At 52.7% G+C, this 19,603-nt stretch overlaps 1 protein-coding gene across 1 annotated transcript in view; it reads left to right on the top strand.

Annotated features, from left to right (window-relative positions):
• Positions 1-18,713, top strand: part of ITGA11 (integrin subunit alpha 11) — a 65,823-nt gene extending 47,110 nt beyond the window's left edge. Inside the window, exons 17-30 of the mRNA XM_009903868.2 lie at positions 776-918; positions 1,951-2,061; positions 2,801-2,886; positions 4,985-5,192; positions 8,273-8,371; positions 10,257-10,333; positions 11,853-11,942; positions 15,030-15,120; positions 15,259-15,372; positions 16,067-16,153; positions 16,373-16,483; positions 17,309-17,404; positions 17,736-17,849; positions 18,121-18,713. Coding sequence (XP_009902170.2) covers positions 776-918; positions 1,951-2,061; positions 2,801-2,886; positions 4,985-5,192; positions 8,273-8,371; positions 10,257-10,333; positions 11,853-11,942; positions 15,030-15,120; positions 15,259-15,372; positions 16,067-16,153; positions 16,373-16,483; positions 17,309-17,404; positions 17,736-17,849; positions 18,121-18,192 — 1,499 coding nt within the window. The 3' untranslated portion in view covers positions 18,193-18,713. The remainder of the gene's footprint in view (positions 1-775; positions 919-1,950; positions 2,062-2,800; positions 2,887-4,984; positions 5,193-8,272; positions 8,372-10,256; positions 10,334-11,852; positions 11,943-15,029; positions 15,121-15,258; positions 15,373-16,066; positions 16,154-16,372; positions 16,484-17,308; positions 17,405-17,735; positions 17,850-18,120) is intronic.
• The last annotated feature ends 890 nt before the right edge of the window (positions 18,714-19,603 follow it).

Below are 19,603 nucleotides of genomic sequence, written 5' to 3'. Positions count from 1 at the left end.
CCCAGAGTCCTCCTCCTCCCTGCTGGCTTTGCAGAACTTGCAGGATCAGAAGCTGAGAGGGAATTCCTTGACTGCTTTAATGTTACACTTATTTCTACCCAGAAGATCCACCCAGTGGACACTGTGCTGAAGGCTGATAGTTGGTCTTTCCTCTGGTGCAGCAGTTGCAAATCCCACCCTGCTTGGGGTTACCTCCAATCCTGGGTTCAGTTTTGGGCCACTCATTAGAAGAAGGACAATGAGATGCTGGAACAGGTCCAGAGAAGGGCAATGAAGCTGGGGAAAGGTCTGGGGAACTGCTGAGGGAACTGGAGCTCTTCAGCCTGAAGAAGAGAAGCCTGATGGGAGACCTCATCGCTCTCTATAACTCCTTGAAAGGAGCTTGGAGCCAGGTTGGGGTTGGTCTCTTCTCCCAGGGAGTAAGTGACAGAACAATAGAAAATGGCCTCAGGTTGTGCCAGGGGACATTTAGATTGGAAATGAGGAACAATATCTTCCCCAATAAGTTTGTCAAGGCATGTCCCAGGCTGCCCAGGGCAGTAGTGGAGTCCCCATCCCTGGAGGGGTTTCAAAGCCGTGGAGATGTGTTGCTGAGGGCCATGGTTTAGCAGTGACCTGGCAGTGCTGGGTTAACAGTTGGACTTGATGATCCTAAAGGTCTCTGCTAACCCAATCAGTTGTGTGATTCCAGTGGCTTGGGTGCACAAGAGCCCATTTTTGGCCCAGGGTAGCTCTCTAGTGAGAGGGAGCCCTGAGGGCTGTGCTGTCCCTGCAGGGCTGCGGTACAACACCACCATCGATGAGCGCAGGTACACGTCCCGGGCTCACCTGGATGAGAGTGGAGAGAGGCACACACAGAAGAGGCTGCTGCTACTGGCTGGCCAGGAGCACTGTGACAAGCTCCACTTTCATGTCTTGGTGAGTATGGAGGAGGACAAGGCTGGGGTCTCCTTCTCCAGCAAGTAATGTGCTGGGATGTGGTCAGAGGAGCCTCAGTGGCTTCATGGGGCTGAAACTGGCTTCATCTCCATGTCTGGATTTCTTCACATTGGCTTTGATGTGGTCAAGGATGGAGCTGCTGGTGCACAGCAGCTGCTGGGTCCCCAAGCAATGAGTTCATCACAGCCCCAGCTTCCCTCAGCTGCTAGCTGTGCCCTCAGGGAGGGCATGCACTCCTGACCCCCGGGGCAGGCTGGTCATCCTGCTCCCCATTTGGTGAAAATTAGGAGGTTATTTTTCCATTAGGAACCAAATTCCTCCACGCCAGTCCCCAGTGCTGTCACTTTCTGACCATCAAGGTCCTCGTCCTTGGGTGCAGGGGTTGGCAAACCCTTCTGCATCGCTCACGGGGAACAGCTGAGGCACAAATCTGGCCAAATTCAAACATTCCCAGCGAATGAGGAGGATGTTGTGGAGGCCAGGGAGGGCTGAGCTGCCAGACTGGCCCAGCCCCAAGCCCCAGCCTGAACTGGCGTGAACTTCTGGGAAATTCAAGTCTGGAGCTTGAGATGGAGATTGTGAATTAGCCCAAGAAGCTTCAGAGCATCCAGCTGCTGGGCCAAGGCATGGTGAGGGCTCAGAGAGCTGCTGTAGTGGTGCAGCTTCATTATCAGGTGGGTGAGCCTTGAGTAGGGGCTGCAGGACAACTCTGGATCACCCTGGGAACAGCCCTTCCCCAGAGCATCCACTTTTTGGAGCAAGCATCCCCATGGTGAGAAATTTCCAGCACCATCAGACATGTAGGTGTGCATGGCTGCTGAGCACCCGAGCTTGGGTTGCCCCTGTCCCTAGGTAAAGGTTAGTTGGAGACACAGGATGATTGCACACCAAAGCTGCAAAGCTTTTCTTTCAGAAGGTAATCACACATGGCTGTAGCTCTGCCTTACCTGGCTCCCTGGTGCTGTTCCACCACAAGCATGAACCTTGTCCAATGCTTTCTGCCCGCCACAGGACACAGCTGATTATGTGAAGCCAGTGATATTCTCCATCAACTATGATCTGGAGCACCCTGAGAACGGTCCCATGCTGGATGATGGCTGGCCCACCTCGCTCAGGGTCTCGGTAGGTAGCAGCACTGACCTCCCAGGGTGCCTTTTATCAGGCACTCAGTCAGCAGATTTAACTCTGGAGGTCACATTTGCTTCTTTGTCTGTAGTCCCTGAGCCCTCCCATCATCACAGAATCACAGAACAGTTTGGATGGGAAGGAATCTTAAAGGTCATCTAGTTTCAACTCCTGTGCCATGGGAAGGGACATCTGCAACTCCAGCAGGTTGCTCAGAGCCCCAAACAACCTGACCTAAAATGGGTCCAGGGATGGAGCATCTACCACCTCTCTGGGCAACCTGGGCCAGGGTCTCACCACCCTCAGGTCAAACATTTCTTCCTTCTCTCCAGTTTCAATCTCCCTCTTTTAGTTCAAGCCATCACCCCTGGTCCTGTCACAAGAGGCTCTGCTCAAAAGCCTGTCCCCAGCTTTGAAGTACTGAAAGGCCACCAGAAAGTCTTCCTGGAGCCTTCTCTTCTCCAAACTGAACAACCCCAACTCTCTCAGCCTGGCCTCACAGCAGAGGGCTTCCAGCCCTCCCAGCATTGCTGTGGCCTCCTCTGGACTTGATCCAACAACCATAGAATCATTTGGGTTGGAAAAGACCAAGCTTTAAGTTCATCAAGTCCAATGAACGTGGCAGCAATGTCCTGGGCATTCACCCACAACCTGCTCTCACCAGCCATGCCTGTTCTCTTTGGACTACAACCTGGGGCTCAAATCATCACCAAGCTGCTCTTGCTGTCCCCTTCAGGTCCCTTTCTGGAATGGGTGCAATGAGGATGAGCACTGTGTCCCTGACCTGGTCCTGGATGCCAGAAGCGACGTGCCCAGTGCCATGTGAGTAGGTCATTCAAAGCCCCTCCCAAAACAAACCGGGAGGGGGGCTCCAAACCCCAGCCCTAACCCACGCTCTATAACTTCTAGCATCATATTGGCTCCTTCATGCAACACCACCGTGAGGTGCCCCTCAGCACCTCTGCTCAGAGCTGGTTTCTGAGCTTCTGCCTGGAATGAATGGGTGGGTTTTGAGGGAATCCATGACAAAAAAAAATGGCTGTTTGGTGCCATGGTGACAGGCCCCAGGGAGACAAATCAGTAAATAACAGAGGGGAGGAAACACAAGGCTGGCATCACCCCCTTGGCAATTAGGGGTCTGACGCACGCGGCAGAAATAATTATACCCTGCATCTCCTTCCTTCAAGAGTTTCCAAAGGTTATCCAGGAGCACAGGAGCCTCAGCCTCCTGCTCCATACGTGGCAGAAGGTTCTGGATCAAGCTCATGGCCTGATTACTTGTAATTCAGCATTTATTGCTCCATGTCTTCCATAAAGCTCTTAGTCCTGAGGATGTGACCTGGGGCTTGTTCAGAAAGGGGTCTGGGGCTCGGCCAGGATGGGGTCCCAGGCACCCAGCACCCCTGGTGAGGGTGCTATGGGAGGTTGAAGAGGTAGGCATGTGCTCTACTGGGGTGCCTAATTTGGTTCCTCCTGAACCCTGTGGAGCTTGTACCAGTTTATGCCCATTGCCCCTTTTCCTGCTGTTGGGCATCACTGACAAGTCTGGCCCCATCCTCTTGCCCCCCACCCTTTAGCTCTTGCTGAGCACTGAGCAGATCCCCTCTCAGGCTGCTCTTCTCCAGCCTCAACAGCCCCAGGGCTCTCAGCCTTTCCTCCTCACAGAGATACTCCATGCCCCTCAGCATCTTCACAGCATCCACTGGACTCTCTTCATTAGTTCTCTGTCTCTCTTGAACTCGGAACCCCAGAACTGGACCCAGGACTCCAGCTGTGGCCTCGCCAGGACAGAGAAGAGGAGAACCCCCCTGGCCACACTCTTCTTCATGCAGCCCAGGAGACCACTGGTCTTCTTGGCTACAGGGACACATTGCTGTCCACCTGCACTCCTAGCTCCTTCTCTGCAGAGCTCCCTCCCAGCAGGTCAACCAGAGCTCTGAACTGGTTTTGGAGAACACTGGGCACCATTAGCCAAAATTCCCAAACAATGGTCCCTGGGAGGCACTCATGATCCCTCTTCCATAGCCATGCAGTACGATGGAGCAGGGATCTCCCAGGGCTCTCCAAGCCCATAAAGTCTCTGTGACAAGGTCTGGGTGTGGTCCTGCAGGCAGCACTTGCAGGGACATGATGGCATTCAACAAGTCCAAGTGCCAGGTGCTGCACTTTGGTCACAACAACCCCAGGCAGTGCTACAGGCTGGGGTCAGAGTGGCTGGAGAGCAGCCAGGCAGAAAGGGACCTGGGGGTAGTGGTTGATAGTAGGCAGAACATGAGCCTGCAGTGTGCCCAGGTGGCCAAGAAGGCCAATGGCATCCTGACCTGGATCAAGAATAGTGTGGCCAGCAAGAGCAGGGAGATCATTGTGCGCCTGTACTCAGCCACACCTTGAGTCCTGTGTCCAGTCCTGTATCCAGTTCCAGTTTAAGAAGGACATCGAGACACTTGAATGTGTCCAGAGAAGGGCAGCAAGGCTGGGGAGAGGCCTCGAGCACATCCCTGTGAGGACAGGCTGAGGGAGCTGGGGTTGTTTAGCCTGGAGAAGAGGAGGCTCAGGGGTGACCTTCTTGCTCTCTACAGCTACCTGCAGGAAGGTTATAGCCAGGTGGGGGCTGGTCTCTTCTCCCAGGCAACCAGCACCAGAACAAGAGGACACAGTCTCAAGCTGTGCCAGGGGAAGTTTAGGCTGGAGGTGAGGAAAAAATTCTTCCCAGAGAGTTGTTAGCCTTTGGAATGTGCTGCCCAGGGAGGGGGTGGAGTCCCCACACCTGGAGGTGTTCAAGAGGGGATTGGAGGTGGCACTTGGTGCCATGGTTTAGTAGCCATGAGGTGCTGGGTGACAGGTTGGACTTGGTGATCCTTGAGGTCTCTTCCAAGCTTCTGGATTCTATGATGCTACGCCCTGTGCCCTCCTCTTGCAGGGACTACTGCTGGCGGACGCTGCGGCGGGCGCCCCCAGACTGCTCAGCCTTCAGCCTCTCCTTCGACACCTCCGTCTTCGTCGTGGAGAGCGGCAGGAGGAGGGTGGCTGTGGAGGCGGTGCTGGAGAACCGAGGTGAAAACGCCTACAGCACGGTCCTCAACATCTCCTTCTCCAGGAACCTCCAGTTTGCCAGCTTGATCCCCAAGGTGAGGCTGGGCGCAGGGGCGGCGCAGGGCTTTCCGGAGGAGCCGGATGAGAAAGCTGTGTCCTAAACCGGAGCCCAGAAATATCTCCCTCCCTCATAAATCAGACATGTTTATGGGCTCAGTCCCTAAGCACTTGCAGCCCTCTCAGCTCTTTATTTTGGAAATACCAAAAGGTTTGCATTTTTAAGAGCCTGGAAGAAGGTTCCAGGGCAGATGAAATTATTTCCTCCTTTCTTTTCTTTTTTTCTTCTCTTTACTTTTTTCTACTCCAGCAGTTTAAAAATACTTGCTGCTGCACGGGGCCAAGTCCCTGTCAGGGGTGGATTTTTGCAGCTGAGATGTAACTCCTGGAAGCATGGGCAGATAACGTGAATGTGGCCACAGCTCAGCACCAAGCTGCTGCCACTGTACAGAATCCCGGAGTGGTGAGGGGCAGATGGGAGCTCTGCACATCACCCAGTCCAACCCCCTCCCCCTCTTAAAGCAGGGGCAGCCACAGCAGCTTGCCCAGGAGCACAACATCCAGGTGGGTTTGGAAGCTCTCCAGAGAAAGAGACTTCACCACCTCTCTGGGCAGCCTGCTCCAGGGCTTTAGCACCCTCACAGCAAAGAAGTTTCTCTTGCTGTTCAGATGGAGCCTCCTGGGTTCCAGTTTGTGTCCCTTATCCTGCTTCTGAGCACCATAGAGGACAGGACAGAGTGGAATAGGACAGGACAGAGTGGAGTGGAATAGGACAGGACAGAGTGGAGTGGAATAGGACAGGACAGAGTGGAATAGGACAGGACAGAGTGGAATAGAATAGAGTGGAATAGAATTAACCAGGTTGGAAGAGACCTTTGAGATCATCAAGTCCAACCTATCACTCAACTCCATCTACTCAACTAAACAATGGCACCAAGCACCCCATCCAGTCTCTTCCTAAACACCTTCAGTGATGGTGACTCCACCACCTCCCTGGACAGCACATTCCAATGGCCAATCTCTCTTTCTGTGAAGGACTTCTTCCTAATCTCCAGCCTAAACCTCCCCTGGTGCAGCTTGAGACTGTGTCCTCTTGTTGTGGTGCTGGTTGCACCAGAGAAGAGCTCATCATGCTCCATCCACTCCCACCCTCCACAGTATGTCATCCCCCCATCTCTCACTCACTCACTCTTGATGTGACTGTTCCCTTTTCCCAGTGAGGTTTGGGAAATATGCTGATACTGCTGAGCCCCCCCCCCCCAAGCCCCCCCCCCCCCCCCCATGACATCATTCCTGCCCACAGATCCTGTGTTTATTTTTCTACAAGCTGTGCCAAGGGAAAGCTGTGGGGCACCTTGCCCACAAGCTAGGAAAAATGCATTTTTATTTTAGGAGAGATCTCTCCAGTGAGAGTGAGGAGGGGAATTAAAAACCCAACAATGTTGGCTGACAGGAAGCATCAGGCAGCAATGGTTGTACAAAATATTTGTAGCTTCTTAGAGAAGCATTGCTGATGGGTTCCTGTCCAAAGGACCAGCTGGAGAGGGTGGATGTTTGGGTCAGATGTTGCACAGAGACCCCCAAAAAAATGTAGCTTGTGGCCCATGACACAGTCTCAGGGGAGGTTTAGGCTGGATGTTAGGAAGAAATTCTTCATAGAGAGAGTGATTGGCCATTGGAATGTGCTGCCCAGGGAGGTGGTGGAGTCACCATCACTGGAGGTGTTTAGGAGGAGACTTGATAGGGTGCTTGGTGCCATGGTTTAGTTGATTAGATAGAGTTGGATGATGGGTTGGACTTGATGATCTCAAAGCTCTCTTCCAACCTGGTCTGGTCTGGTCTGGTCTATTCTATTCTACTCTATTCTATTCTATTCTACTCTATTCTATTCTACTCTATTCTATTCTACTCTATTCTATGGTGTCAGCAGATGAGTGAGACATTGCTGATGGCTGTCAAGGTGTTTTGTCTGGATGGTGCTGGGATGTTTCACCTCTTAGGTAGGGCTTATTTGGTGGCAACAGCTCAAACAGAGACCCTCACAGGGTCAAAGAGCCAAACCTAAAATATCATAGAATGGTTTGGGTTGGAAGGGACCTTCAAGATCTTCTAGTTCCACCTCCCTGGCCAGGGGCAGGGATACCTTCTACTAGACCAGGCTGCTCAAAGCCCTGTCCAGCCTGGCCTTGGACACCTCCGGGGAGAGGCATCCACAGCCTCCCTGGACAACCTGTTCCAGTGTCTCACCACCCTCACTGGAAAGAATTTCTTCCTCATCTCCAGTCTAAATCTCCCCACTTCCAGCTCAAAGCCATTGCCCCTCATCCTGTCACCATAAGCCCCTACAAAATGTCCCTCCCCCACTCACCACAGTTGCACTCAATGATCTTCAAGGTCTTTTCCATGCAAAACAATTCTATGATTCTGGGGTGTAGTGATGGGGATGGACACCTGCACACAACCAGCATACAACCTCTTGTAGCGTTGTTACATCAGGTGTTCAAGAGGGGATTGGACGTGGCACTTGGTGCCATGGTTTAGCAGTCAGGAGGTCTTGGGTGACAGGTTGGACTGGATGATCTTTGGGGTCTTTTCCAACTTTATCAATTCTATGATCTTGGCAAGAGAGGAGGCAGAGCAGGATCAATGTCCCATCCCACCCCAGCCTGTGCTTGGGCTGTGTGATGGGCAGGAGCTTCCCACTTCCCCAGCCTGCCTGATGAGCTGGAAAGGTGTTCAAGGAGCAGGAACTTAACTGTTGAGAGAAGGAAAATTAAGTATCACTGCTTAGGGGGTGGCTTCCCTTGAGCACAGAAGAAACCCATTGTTCTTCCCAGGTACAGTGCCAAGAAGAATTCAGCTCATTCTTTCACCACTGCAGTTAAACTTCTAAAGAGGCTTTCAATCAGGGAGGTGGGAGTTTCTTGCTAGACATGGCCCTCTTCAGGAACAGCCCTAGAAAGTCAGCTCCATGGGAAGGAGTCCCAGATTGCTGGGTGGGTGGGTTGGTTGCTTTGAGTGCCTCTTTTGAGCCCTCAAGGTGTGTTTTGCTGCTTTCGCCGTGAGCCAGGCCATGGGGCTTGTGCCCGGTGTCATGGACGCTTCCTGTCCCATTTAGGATGACACAGACATCAACATTGACTGCATGACTGAGGACAAGAACCCCAACAAGAAGGTGTGCAACGTGAGCTACCCCTTCTTCCGAGCCAAGGCCAAGGTAAAGCCCAAGTGAGGCTTCACCCATGAGGCACGAGCCCTTTGACCTCAGCATGGGCCATGGGCCGCCTTGCCTTCCCTCCCCATGCCTTGCCTTGCCTTGCCTTCCCTCCCCGTGCCTTGCCTTGCCTTCCCTCCCCATGCCTTGCCTTGCCTTGCCTTCCCTCCCCGTGCCTTGCCTTGCCTTCCCTCCCCATGCCTTGCCTTGCCTTGCCTTCCCCCCCATGCCTTGCCTTGCCTTCCCCCCCATGCCTTGCCTTGCCTTCCCCCCCATGCCTTGCCTTGCCTTCCCCCCCTGTGCCTTGCCTTGCCTTCCCTCCCCGTGCCTTGCCTTGCCTTCCCTCCCTGTGCCTTGCCTTGCCTTCCCTCCCTGTGCCTTGCCTCCCCATCCCATCAATCCATCCATCTTTGGGCTGGATTGCATTGAGCAGGATTTTGAAAGATCAACATCTGCTTTCTTCCCTTTCTCTCTCCATTGCTGGTGGTCAAAAGTCACATTGGTTAGGATGCTGCTTGATCCTAGGAGAGCACCAAAAGCAAACTCAGCTCCTCTAGGCCAAAAAGACTTGATTCCAATCCTTTGAAGACATTTAATGTTGTCCTCAAATGATTGATGGTGACTTCCTCGCAGGATCATAGAATCATCAGATGGTTTAAGTTGGAAGGGACCTTTAAAGGCCATCTAGTGCAACCCCTCTGCAGTCAGCAGGGACATCTGCAACCAGAGCAGGTTGCTCAGAGCCCCAAACCACCTGACCAGGAATGGTTCCAGGACTGGGACATCCAGGGGATGAGGCATCCTTACCTGCCTGAGAGTTTATGCTTGCTCTGAACATCCTAGGTCCCTGTAGACCATCCCTCAAGCCTGCCCAGCCTGGTGGCATCCCCCAAACCATAGCTCACAGTGGTTCCCAGCACTCAGGGGAAGCCCAGGGCCGGTGAGCATCGTTTTTTCTACACCCCAAAACCCTTTCAGATGTTATGTGTAGCATTAAGCCGGGGAAGGAAGAGCAAGGGGATGCCACTCTGCAGTCACCAGGTCTCCATGTGGAATCCCACCTGCCCATCCTGCGCCTCTGTGGGAAAAGAGGCCAATACAGGCAGGACCCGAGAGAAAATCTTTTGAACTTCCACATCCATCTGAAGCTTTCCCTTGTCAGAAGCTTGGTAATGATGGATGAGCTCCAAGCACTTCACTAGGCTTGCCACCTCCCTCCTCCCCCCCCAAAAAACCCACCCAACCCTCTCAGATGCCTGTGGCTGTCCAAAGAGCTCAGCAGCCCCAACTCCCCATGACCTACAGGGGCTGAGAATGCATCTGCGTGGCATCAGGTAGCCCAGGTCCTGCCAAAACAAAGACAAGCTGGAAATGGAAATTTGGCTGGAGAGCAGCAGGAGCTTTAATATTCTCCTCAGCTGTGCAGTCCCAGACAGTTTGAGGTCATTGCCACAGCCCTTGCAGATGTGACATTTATCACATTTTATTGTTGTTGGCCCCTCTCCGGCTGCCTTCCCACCCCGTGCCGCAGATGGGAGCAAGCAGCCTTCTCGCTGCAGGTCCCCTGGAGGGTTTCTCTTCCAACTGCTTGATTCTCTGAGCTCAGAGCACACACACACATAACAAAAACCCCAAACAAACAAAAAAACCACCCACCCAAACCAAACCAAAGTGCAAAACAAACCACGAAAGCTATGTGAGGGACTGGGAGTGAATCCTGCCTATCTCCAGCATGGGCGTTTCTTTCCTTGGAAAGCTAAGGTCCTGCCCAAAGCCTGGCAGCATCTTCTGGTGGGATGAAGGGGGATGGTCTCGCCCATCAAGCCCCTACACTGCTCCTCAGGGTTTTGTTTTTCCACCCCTAATGTTTTCTCCCCTCTCTTTCCAGGTAGCTTTTCGCCTGGACTTTGAATTCAGCAAGTTGATTTTCCTTCAGAGCATGGAGATCCACCTGATAGCAAACAGGTGACTGGTTGCTTGCTCCCTTGGGCATGTGGGCTGACTTGGGTTTCTTATAATCTCAGCATGGTGACCAACATCAGCTGCAAGAGGTGTCAGCTGTCAGCTACACCCCACCTAGCCAGGGGGTGTTCCAGCCCCAGGGGAAAATAGTCTTTGTGGCTTAACATTTTAAAGCCAGGCTTGTGGGAGGGCTGTCTCCTCTGGGTTTACTGCTTCTAGTCTGGTTTTCCTCCCAGCATGGTGAGGTTGGACAGGACCTCTGGAGATCATCCAGTCCAACCCCACCATGCTAAAGCAGGGCACCCACAGCAGCTTTCCCAGCGTCACAATGGCTAGGTGGGGTTGGAAGCTCTCCAGAGGAGACTTCACAGCCTCTCTGGGCAGCCTGCTTCAGGGTCCCAGCACCCAAAGAAGTTTCTCCTCCTCACCTGATGGAACCTCCTGGGTTCCAGTTTGTGCTCATTGCCTCTTGTTCTGTCACTGGGCACCACTGTCAAGAGTCTGTCCCCATCCTCTTGCCCCACATCCTTTATCTCTTGCTGAGCATTGAGCAGATCCCCTCTCAGGCTGCTCTTCTCCAGGCTCAACAGCCCCAGGGCTCTCAGCCTTTCCTCCTCACAGAGATGCTCCAGGCCCCTCAGCATCTTCAGAGCCTCTTTCTGGTTGTTCCCTCTCTCTTGAAATGAGGAGCCCAGAACTAGATCCAGGATTCCAGATGTGGCCTCAGCAGGGCAGAGCAGAGTGGGAGGAGAGCCTCCCTCAGTCTGCTGGTCACTCTTCTACATGCAGCCCAGGAAACCATTGGCTTTCTTGGCCATGAGGGCACATTGTTGGTTCATGGACAACTTGTCCATCAGCACTTCCAGGTCTTTCTCTACAGAATGGAAGTTTTCTTCTTCCACCCCATGAGTGATGCTGAAGGCTTTATTCAGAGAGCAATCTTAAGGACCCCTGGTTGCCATGGGCCATTATGGAGTCCTCACCCTGCAGTCACACTCTAGGCTTCTTTTTCTAAGCTAGATGTTTCCAGTCATTGTTTTCTGTCCATGTGGAGGCTGCACAGCCACTGCCAAGCTCTATACTGCACAGTAAGGGTTTAGACTGCTTCCCACCCACCTTCACAACTGCAAATACCTACAGGAGAAACATCTCCTAAGAGCTTTGCTAATTTCTCCTCATTCACTTGCCCTGCACAGGTGAAGTTTTCCATCAGCTGAGTGAGATCTCATTAGGATAGTTTCCATTTTCACCATTTTTGGTGTCTGGGAGCAGCTGAAGAGCTGCTGGGAGCTGAGGAGCTGTCCTGGGAGCGGCTGCACCCCTTTAGGAACACTGGGTGTGAAACCTCTCTCCAAAAGATCTGCTTTTATGGCCATGGGTTAATAAATGTTACAGAATAAAGTTACTTCTCATAATGTTTTGGCCAAAAAAGGCAAAATTTCAGCCCTTTCCCACCTCCTTTCAAAGATACAAGGGGAGTCAGCTCCTGCCTCACCCCTCACTTGTCCTGCTGCTGTTTCAGTGACAGTGAGGAGAAGGAGACCACCAAGGAGGACAACTTTGCGCACCTAAATTATCACCTGAAGTATGAAGCTGACCTGCTCTTCACCAGGTGAGTGGTTTGGAAGAGGGTGAAGCTTTTGAGGGTATCTGGCTTGTAGGGTGTCCTCACACAATCCCAGCATGGACCTCTGGAGATCAGCCACTCCACCCTCCCTGCTAAAGCAGAGGCACCCACAGCAGCTTGCCCAGGATCACAATGGCCAGGTGGGGTGGGAAGCTCTCTAGAGATGAAAGCTTCATAACTTCTCTGGGCAGCCTGCTCCCAGGCCCCAGCACCCTCAAAGTCAAGAAATTTCTCCTCCAGTTCTGTTTTTCCTTAAGTTTTAAGACTCATCATGGAATCATTGAATGGTTTGGGTTGGAAGGGCCCTTAAAGATCATCTAGACCATGGGCAGGGCCACCTTCCTCTAGACTAGTTTGCTCAAAAGCTCAGCCAACCCAGCCTTGACCACTTCCAGGAAGAGTCCTTTGGGAAAACCATGTGCTGGTCCCATGAGAGTTCATGGAATTACAGAAACGGATAGGATAGGATAGGATAGGATAGGATAGGATAGGATAGGATAGGATAGGATAGGATTAACCAGGTTGGAAAAGACCTTCGAGATCATCGAGTCCAACCTATCACCCAACACCATCTAATCAACTAAACCATGGCACCAAGCACCCCACCCAGTCTCTTCCTAAACACCTCCAGTGATGGTAACTCCACCACCTCCCTGGGCAGCACATTCCAATGGCCAATCTCCCTTTCTGTGAAGAATTTCTTCCTAACATCCAGCCTAAACCTCCCCTGGTGCAGCTAAGACTATGTCCTCTTGTTCTGGTGCTGCTTGCCTGCGAGAAGAGACCAACCCCCACCTGGCTACAACCTCCCTTCAGGGAGTTGTAGAGAGCAATAAGGTCACCCCTGAGCCTCCTCTTCTCCAGGCTAAGCAACCCCAGCTCCCTCAGCCTCTCCTCACAGGGCTGTGCTCCAAATCCCTCCCCAGCTTTGTTGCCCTTCTCTGGACTCGCTCCAGCAAGTCAACATCCTTCCTAAACTGAGGGGCCCAGAACTGGACACAGGACTCAAGGTGTGGCCTAACCAGTTCCATCCAAAGAGAATCTGTAAAGTTCTTCCCAGAGAGAGTTGTTAGCCATTGGAATGTGCTGCCCAGGGGGTTGGTGGAGTCCCCATCCCCGGAGGTGTTCAAGAGGGGCTTGGAGGTGGCACTTGGTGCCATGGTTTAGTCATGAGGTCTGTGGTGACAGGTTGGACTGGATGACCTTTGAGGTCTCTTCCAACCTTGGTGATTCTGTGATTCTAATCCGGTGCAAACCGAGGTTTGTTTGAGGGATTGCTTCCGAACAGGAGCTGTAGGAACCATCAAACCAGGGGCATCCAGCTTGGTAGGTCCTTCAAAAGCAGCCAGGAGCGGCGAGATTCTGTGCCTTCAGTAACCTTCAAACGCACCGACGTTATTAAATAGCTGTGAGGGCTATTTCATTTTTCAAGAGGGAAAAAGCCCTTTCTTTTGGAGGTTCATAACGTTCATAACGTTGAGTACTGTGTCCAGTTCTGGGCCCCTCAGTTTAGGAAGGATGTTGACTTGCTGGAGCGTGTCCAGAGAAGGGCAACAAGGTTGGTGAGGGGCTTGGAGCACAAGCCCTATGAGGAGAGGCTGAGGGAGCTGGGGTTGCTTAGTCTGGAGAGGAGGAGACTCAGGGGTGACCTTATTGCTCTCTACAACTACCTGAAGGGGGGTTGTAGTGAGGCAGAGGTTGGTCTCTTCTCCCAGGCAACCAGTACCAGAACAAGAGGACACAGTCTCAGGCTGCACCAGGGGAGGTTCAGGAGGTTAGGAGGAAGTTTTACACAGAGAGAGTGATTGCCCATTGGGATGGGCTGCCCGAGGAGGTGGTGGGGTCGCCGTCGTTGGGGGTGTTCAGGGCGAGGCTTGACAGGATGCTTGGTTGCAGGGTTTAGTTGATTAGGTGGTGTAGGATGATGGGTTGGACATGATGATCTCGAAGGTCTCTTCCAACCTGGTCAATTCTTTCTATTCTATTCTATTCTATTCTATTCTATTCTATTCTATTCTATTCTATTCTATTCTATTCTATTCTATTCTATTCTATTCTATTCTACTCATGCCATGTGTCAGGAGCCAACCTCTGGGCTGGTGGCCACCCCATTAAAAATCCTCCCTCCAGCAGCTCAGCTGAGGTGGGGGTGTGTGGAAGAGTTTGGGCATCAAGAGGAGGAACTCAAGCAAGGAGAATCCTCAGCCCAAGCAGAGAGGAGAATTTATCCACCTGCTGATAATTTATTAACCTGCTGAAAAGGAAGAGCCCTCATGGCCCCCAGAAGCACATTTCCTGGCACTCCCAGCTCTGATTCTGAGCAGATTTTTGTGACTTTCAGTCATTTTATCTTTGGTTGGGTTTGTTGGTTGGTATTTTTTTCCTTTGCTTTTGGTGTGTTTTTTTTTCACACTTAGAGGCAGTGGAGCACTGAAAGTAAAACCACTTTAATACTTAAAATTTATGGGGAGTGGGGGAATTATTTGTTTAATAAAGATCAGCAGAGCCTTATGTGAGAAGGGAGAACTTGGAGGAGAAGCAACAGCAGAAGAAAAAATCACATTTGAGCACTCTGGGGAGGGGATGGAAATAAATTGAGGTTGGGGGGAGGGTCACCTCGTGCTGTGACACCAATGAGCATGTGTGACATCCCAGCCAGGCTCTCACAGCATCCATCAGATGGTCCTGGCTCCTTCCCCTCCTTTCCATCTGCAAAACAGAGATGTGATTTATCTCCTCTGAGATGTTCAAACCTTCAACCAAGGTCTTGGATGTCTCTGTTAAATTAAATAGGCTCCCCCCCGAAAAAAAAATTCTACAAGAATGGAAACTACTCCAGCAGCAGAGCAGCAGGAAAGTCACCCATCTTTGGTTGCATGAGGGGGAGCCAGGTGGTTGTTTCCATCCAAAATGGGGCCAGACAGACCTAAAGTCCTCTGCTTGAAGAATCTGTCTGTGGAAGGCCTGGGAAGGGGCTTCCTAACCTGGTTCTGGGACAGCTGGATGTGGGGCTGCTTCATGCTCTCTTCGCTCAAAGCCTGCTTTGAGACTTGTCCTCCTATGCCATGACAGGGCTTCAAGCCTGGACTACTATGAAATCAGGTCCAACAGCTCCCTGGAGAGATATGACAGCATTGGTCCCCCCTTTCATTGCACCTTCAAGGTAAGAAGGAGGTTTTCAACTGGCTTAGGGTCAGATCAAGTGACATCCTGGAGGCAGGTTGTGCCATGGTCACCCTGCTTGTCCCCATCCCTTGAGATGCCAGCACCCTTGGAATATCCCTGTCCTCTGTCCTCACAGCTGCAGAACCTTGGCTTCTTCCCTGTGGAGGAGGTGACCATCAAACTCACCATCCCTGTGGCCACCCGGGCGGGCAACCGCCTGCTGCTCCTGACTCAGTTTGTGGTGGACCAGGTAGGAAGGGGTTTTCAGCCCCATTAAGCACATGTGGGTCCCTTCTGCACCAGGGAGGGAGGGATAGAAACACATCCCATGGTGGGTCATCCCATCCTTTTTCAAACCTTCCCCCCCCCTCCCCCCCATGCTCACACCTGCCTGGATGCTCTTGGCTTGTGTTGCTTCTCCCTTGGCTGGAAACATGGAAAATGGAAGCAGCCAAAGGGTTTCAGTCCAAATACTTCTCTGAGCTAGACCTCCCTCTGGCATGTAATGAATTCTTCAGGGTCTTGAAAGTATCTGCTGTGTCTGGGGTGGAGGCTTGAGCAGACAGAGGACTGGGAATGGATCCAAGGGCACATTGAGTCTCCCACTGCCCCTACAGCCATGGAGGAGTCAACGTGGAAAGAGCCCAACAAAAGGACAATGTGTCTACAGCTGGATTTGGCCTCTGCCAGGCTGGGGTTCAGTGGGGAGGGGCACAAACCCCAGCAATTTAATAAAGTAGGAAGGAGGAACTCCTCCTGGGGCAGGACCCAGCTGCATCCCACACTGACCCAAACTCAGTCCCTAGCACTAGCAAAGTCCAGAGGGCTGCTGGGACCCTCCACTTCCACCGGGATGGATGTTGAGCATGGGAAAGGATGTGGTGAGGTGGCCAAGGTGGTGAGGTGGCCAATGTGGTCCCCATGCCCACTGGTTTTTCCCTCAGGAGAACACAACCTGCCACATCTGGGGAAACACCACTGACTACCGGAGGACACCTGCTGAGGAGGACCTCTCCCGCACCCCCCACCTGGTATGGAGCATCCTGAGCCTGACCTTGGCTCTGAGCTGAGCTCCGTCAGTCTGGGAAGCACCCAGGATGGAGTTGTCATGGGGGAGGATGGACAGGTGGCTCCTCCACCAGGGTTTGGCCTTTGCTCTTCTCAGTGTGTGCCAAAGGAGAAGCCCAGGTGGGTCTTACCTCCTTTCCAAGGCAGTGAAGCTCCTACACCACCAACTTCTCCCCTTGCAGAACCACAGCAACTCTGACGTGGTGTCCATCGACTGCAATGTGAAGCTAGCCCCCAACGAGGAGATGAACTTGCACTTGCGTGGCAACCTGTGGATGAAGTCTCTGAAAGCAGTAAGCCCTCCCAGAGCAGCCCTCACACTTACCTGCTGAAGGAGACCAGGCATGTGCAGGGTGCACGTCCTGGTCTCCTGGCTGGGTGTGAGCACCCAACCTTCTGCACATCAACTTCATCCTGGGAAACTGGATCCTGAGCAGTTAGGTTTTTCACTGCAGCTTAGCTACACTCCCTGCATTGTCCTTCTCAATGGATGCACCACCCAGCAGCCCTAGCACGGATGCAAAGCTGCTTCGGGGAGCAAAGCCGTGGGGAGAACCCTGACAGGGTGCTAGATCCTTTCCCATGTCTGGTAATCATTTGGGCTCCTCACCATAAGGACAGTGAGAAGCTGGAGCATCTCCAGAGGAGGGCAACGAGGCTGGTGAAGGGTCTAGAGCACAAGTCTTGTGAGGAGCAGCTGAGGGACCTGGGGTTTGTTCAGCCTGGAGAAAAGGAGCCTGAGGGGAGTCCTTGTAGCTCTCTACAACTCCCTGAAAGGAGACTGGAGCCAGGTGGGGATCAGTATCTTCTCCCTAGTGACAAGTGGTAGGACAAGAGGAAATGGCCTCATGTTGTCCTGAGGGAGGTTTAGTTTGGACATGAGGAACAATTATTTTCCGTTGAGGGTTGTCAGGGCCTGGCTCAGGCTGCCCAGGGCAGTGGTGGAGTCCATATCCCTGGAGGGGTTTTGAAGCCATGCAGATGTGGTGCTGAGGGCCACATTTAGTGGTGATGTGGCAGTGCTGGGTTGATGGTGGATGATCATGACAGCCTTTTCCAACCCAAATGACTCTGTGACTGTGTGGCACGATGCTCACCTCCAGCTTCTCTTTGTGCAGCTGAAGTTCAAGTCACTGAAGCTCACCACAAACGCTGCTCTCCAGCGACGTTTTGGGAGCCCCTTCATCTTCCGCGAGGAGGACCCCAGCCGTCAGGTGAGTGACCCCCTGGGCAGGGCAGTCACACATGGACAGCTTTGGGAATGCTGCAACACCCAGAAACCCCAGTGGGGAAAGCCCTGCAGAAGGGCTGCAGTGAGCCAGCTCTACAGAGCCTGGAGCACCTTGGTGCAGTCGTGGCTGGATCTGAACAGCTCCAGTCTCAGCAGCGCAAGATGGAGCCAGCTCCTGGTGTATAGGGTGGTCATCCTGTCCAGCAGCTCCAGCATCCTCCCAGAAGAGGGGCTGCTCACCATTCCCACCATCATGCCATGCCCTCCAGTCTGCTCTTCCCCCAGCAGTACCTTTGGATGCTCTTTCCTTGCAGATAATATTTGAAATCTCCAAGCCGGAGGAATCGCAGATCCCCATCTGGATCATCCTGGGTAGCACTTTAGGAGGTCTTCTGCTCCTGGCCCTGCTTGTCCTTGCACTCTGGAAGGTGAGCAGCCCTTCAGCCACACACATCAGGGGCTTGGTGGAGACCTCCATGTTTGGAGGGACATCCCAGCTCCACCTCCACAGCCCTGCAAGCCCCTTGGCACCACCATGCATCACAAGGAGCTTCTCCAACCTCTCCCTGCTTCCATGCTTTTTATATTTCGGATTTAAGCTTCCACCACTTCTATCTGCAGGGCCTTGGCACTGTCCCAGTCAGAGCAATGAGCTGGAGTAACAGTGGGGCTCTTCATTTGTCTCTTTCCACCCTACAGCTTGGCTTTTTTAAAAGCGGGAGCCGCAGGCGAGCAGCCGAACAGGAGCAAAGTGCCCATGGGCTGGAGTGACACTGCTGGGGCCACCAGGTCCCCCCCATCCCCAGGTCCCCTCTCATGCCCTCGCTGGTGACGGAGCAGAGGTTGACCTCAACACCATGGGTGAAGCTGGGATTGTATGGAGTGGAGCCTACACCCCCTTTATGCAAAATCACCTCAATAGGTTGGACACCACCATCCTCCCTCCCCCCCCGCCACGAAATCCAACCCTACTCATACCAAAGACCCCAAACCTCTGCTCATGGTCTCTGGGCCACACCTAGAGGAGCTTCAAACTGGGTTTGCAAGGAGGTGGCAGTGATGCAAGGATGGCAGGGCCACTGAAGCAGCACGCCCCAGACAGTGGGGCTGCAAAACCCAGTGAAAAACAATACCCTTTAAAACAAGAGAGGGTTGCAGCAACCCCCCCTCCCTGGGCTCTGCTGGCCATGGCTCTCAAACTGTGTTAGGTTGGTTAACCCAGAGTAATTGGGTGGAGATCATAGAACCATAGACTTGGTTTGGTTGGAAGAGACCTCTGAGATCATCAAGTCACAGTATCACCAAGGTTGGAAGAGACCTCGAGGACCACTGAGTCCAACCTGTCACCACAGACCTCATGACTAGACCATGGCTCCAAGTGCCATGTCCAATCTCCTCTTGAACACCTCCAGGGATGGGGACTCCACCACCTCCCTGGGCAGCACATTCCAATGGCAAATGACTCTCTCGGTGAAGAACTTTCTCCTCACCTTGAGTCTAAACCTCCCCTGGTGCAGCTTGAGACTGTGACCTCTTGTTCTGGTGCTGGTTGCCTGGGAGAAGAGACCAACCCCTCCTGGCTACAACCACCTTTCAAGTAGTTGTAGAGAGCAATGAGGTCTCCCCTGAGCCTCCTCTTCTCCAGGCTAAACAACCCCAGCTCCCTCAGCCTCTCCTCGTAAGGCTGTGCTCAAGGCCTCTCCCCAGCCTTGTTGGCCTTCTCTGGACACATTCAAGTGTCTCAATGTCCTTCTTAAACTGAGGGGCCCAGAACTGGACACAGTCAACCATTGCCTTGAGCAACCTGCTCTAGTGGGAGGTGTCCCAGCCCATGGGGGTGGGGGGGTAGGGGATGGGGCAGTGTTGGAACTAGATGAGCTCTAGGGTCCTTTTTCCAACCCCAAATCATGCTATGACTCTATGAACCAATCTAAGCCCTTAAATCCATGGCCACTAAACCACGTCCCCAAGTGCCATGGCCCACACATTTCTCAAAGACCTCCAGGGACCTTCTCAATGCACTGAAATAAGCAAATTAAAGCACCTTAACTGCAACTCTCCAGTGTCCAGCTGTACATACTTACTCTAAACTTGTTGAACTAAAGGAGAACACACAGAGGAAAAAAAACAACACAACAACAAACTCAGAAGTGGTAAAAACTAATCAATTTCACCCCTACTT

The sequence above is a fragment of the Dryobates pubescens genome, chromosome 17, assembly GCF_014839835.1.
Source record: "Dryobates pubescens isolate bDryPub1 chromosome 17, bDryPub1.pri, whole genome shotgun sequence".
In the NCBI taxonomy this organism is placed as follows: Eukaryota; Metazoa; Chordata; class Aves; order Piciformes; family Picidae; genus Dryobates; species Dryobates pubescens.
This window is presented reverse-complemented; position numbering and strand designations above follow the sequence as displayed.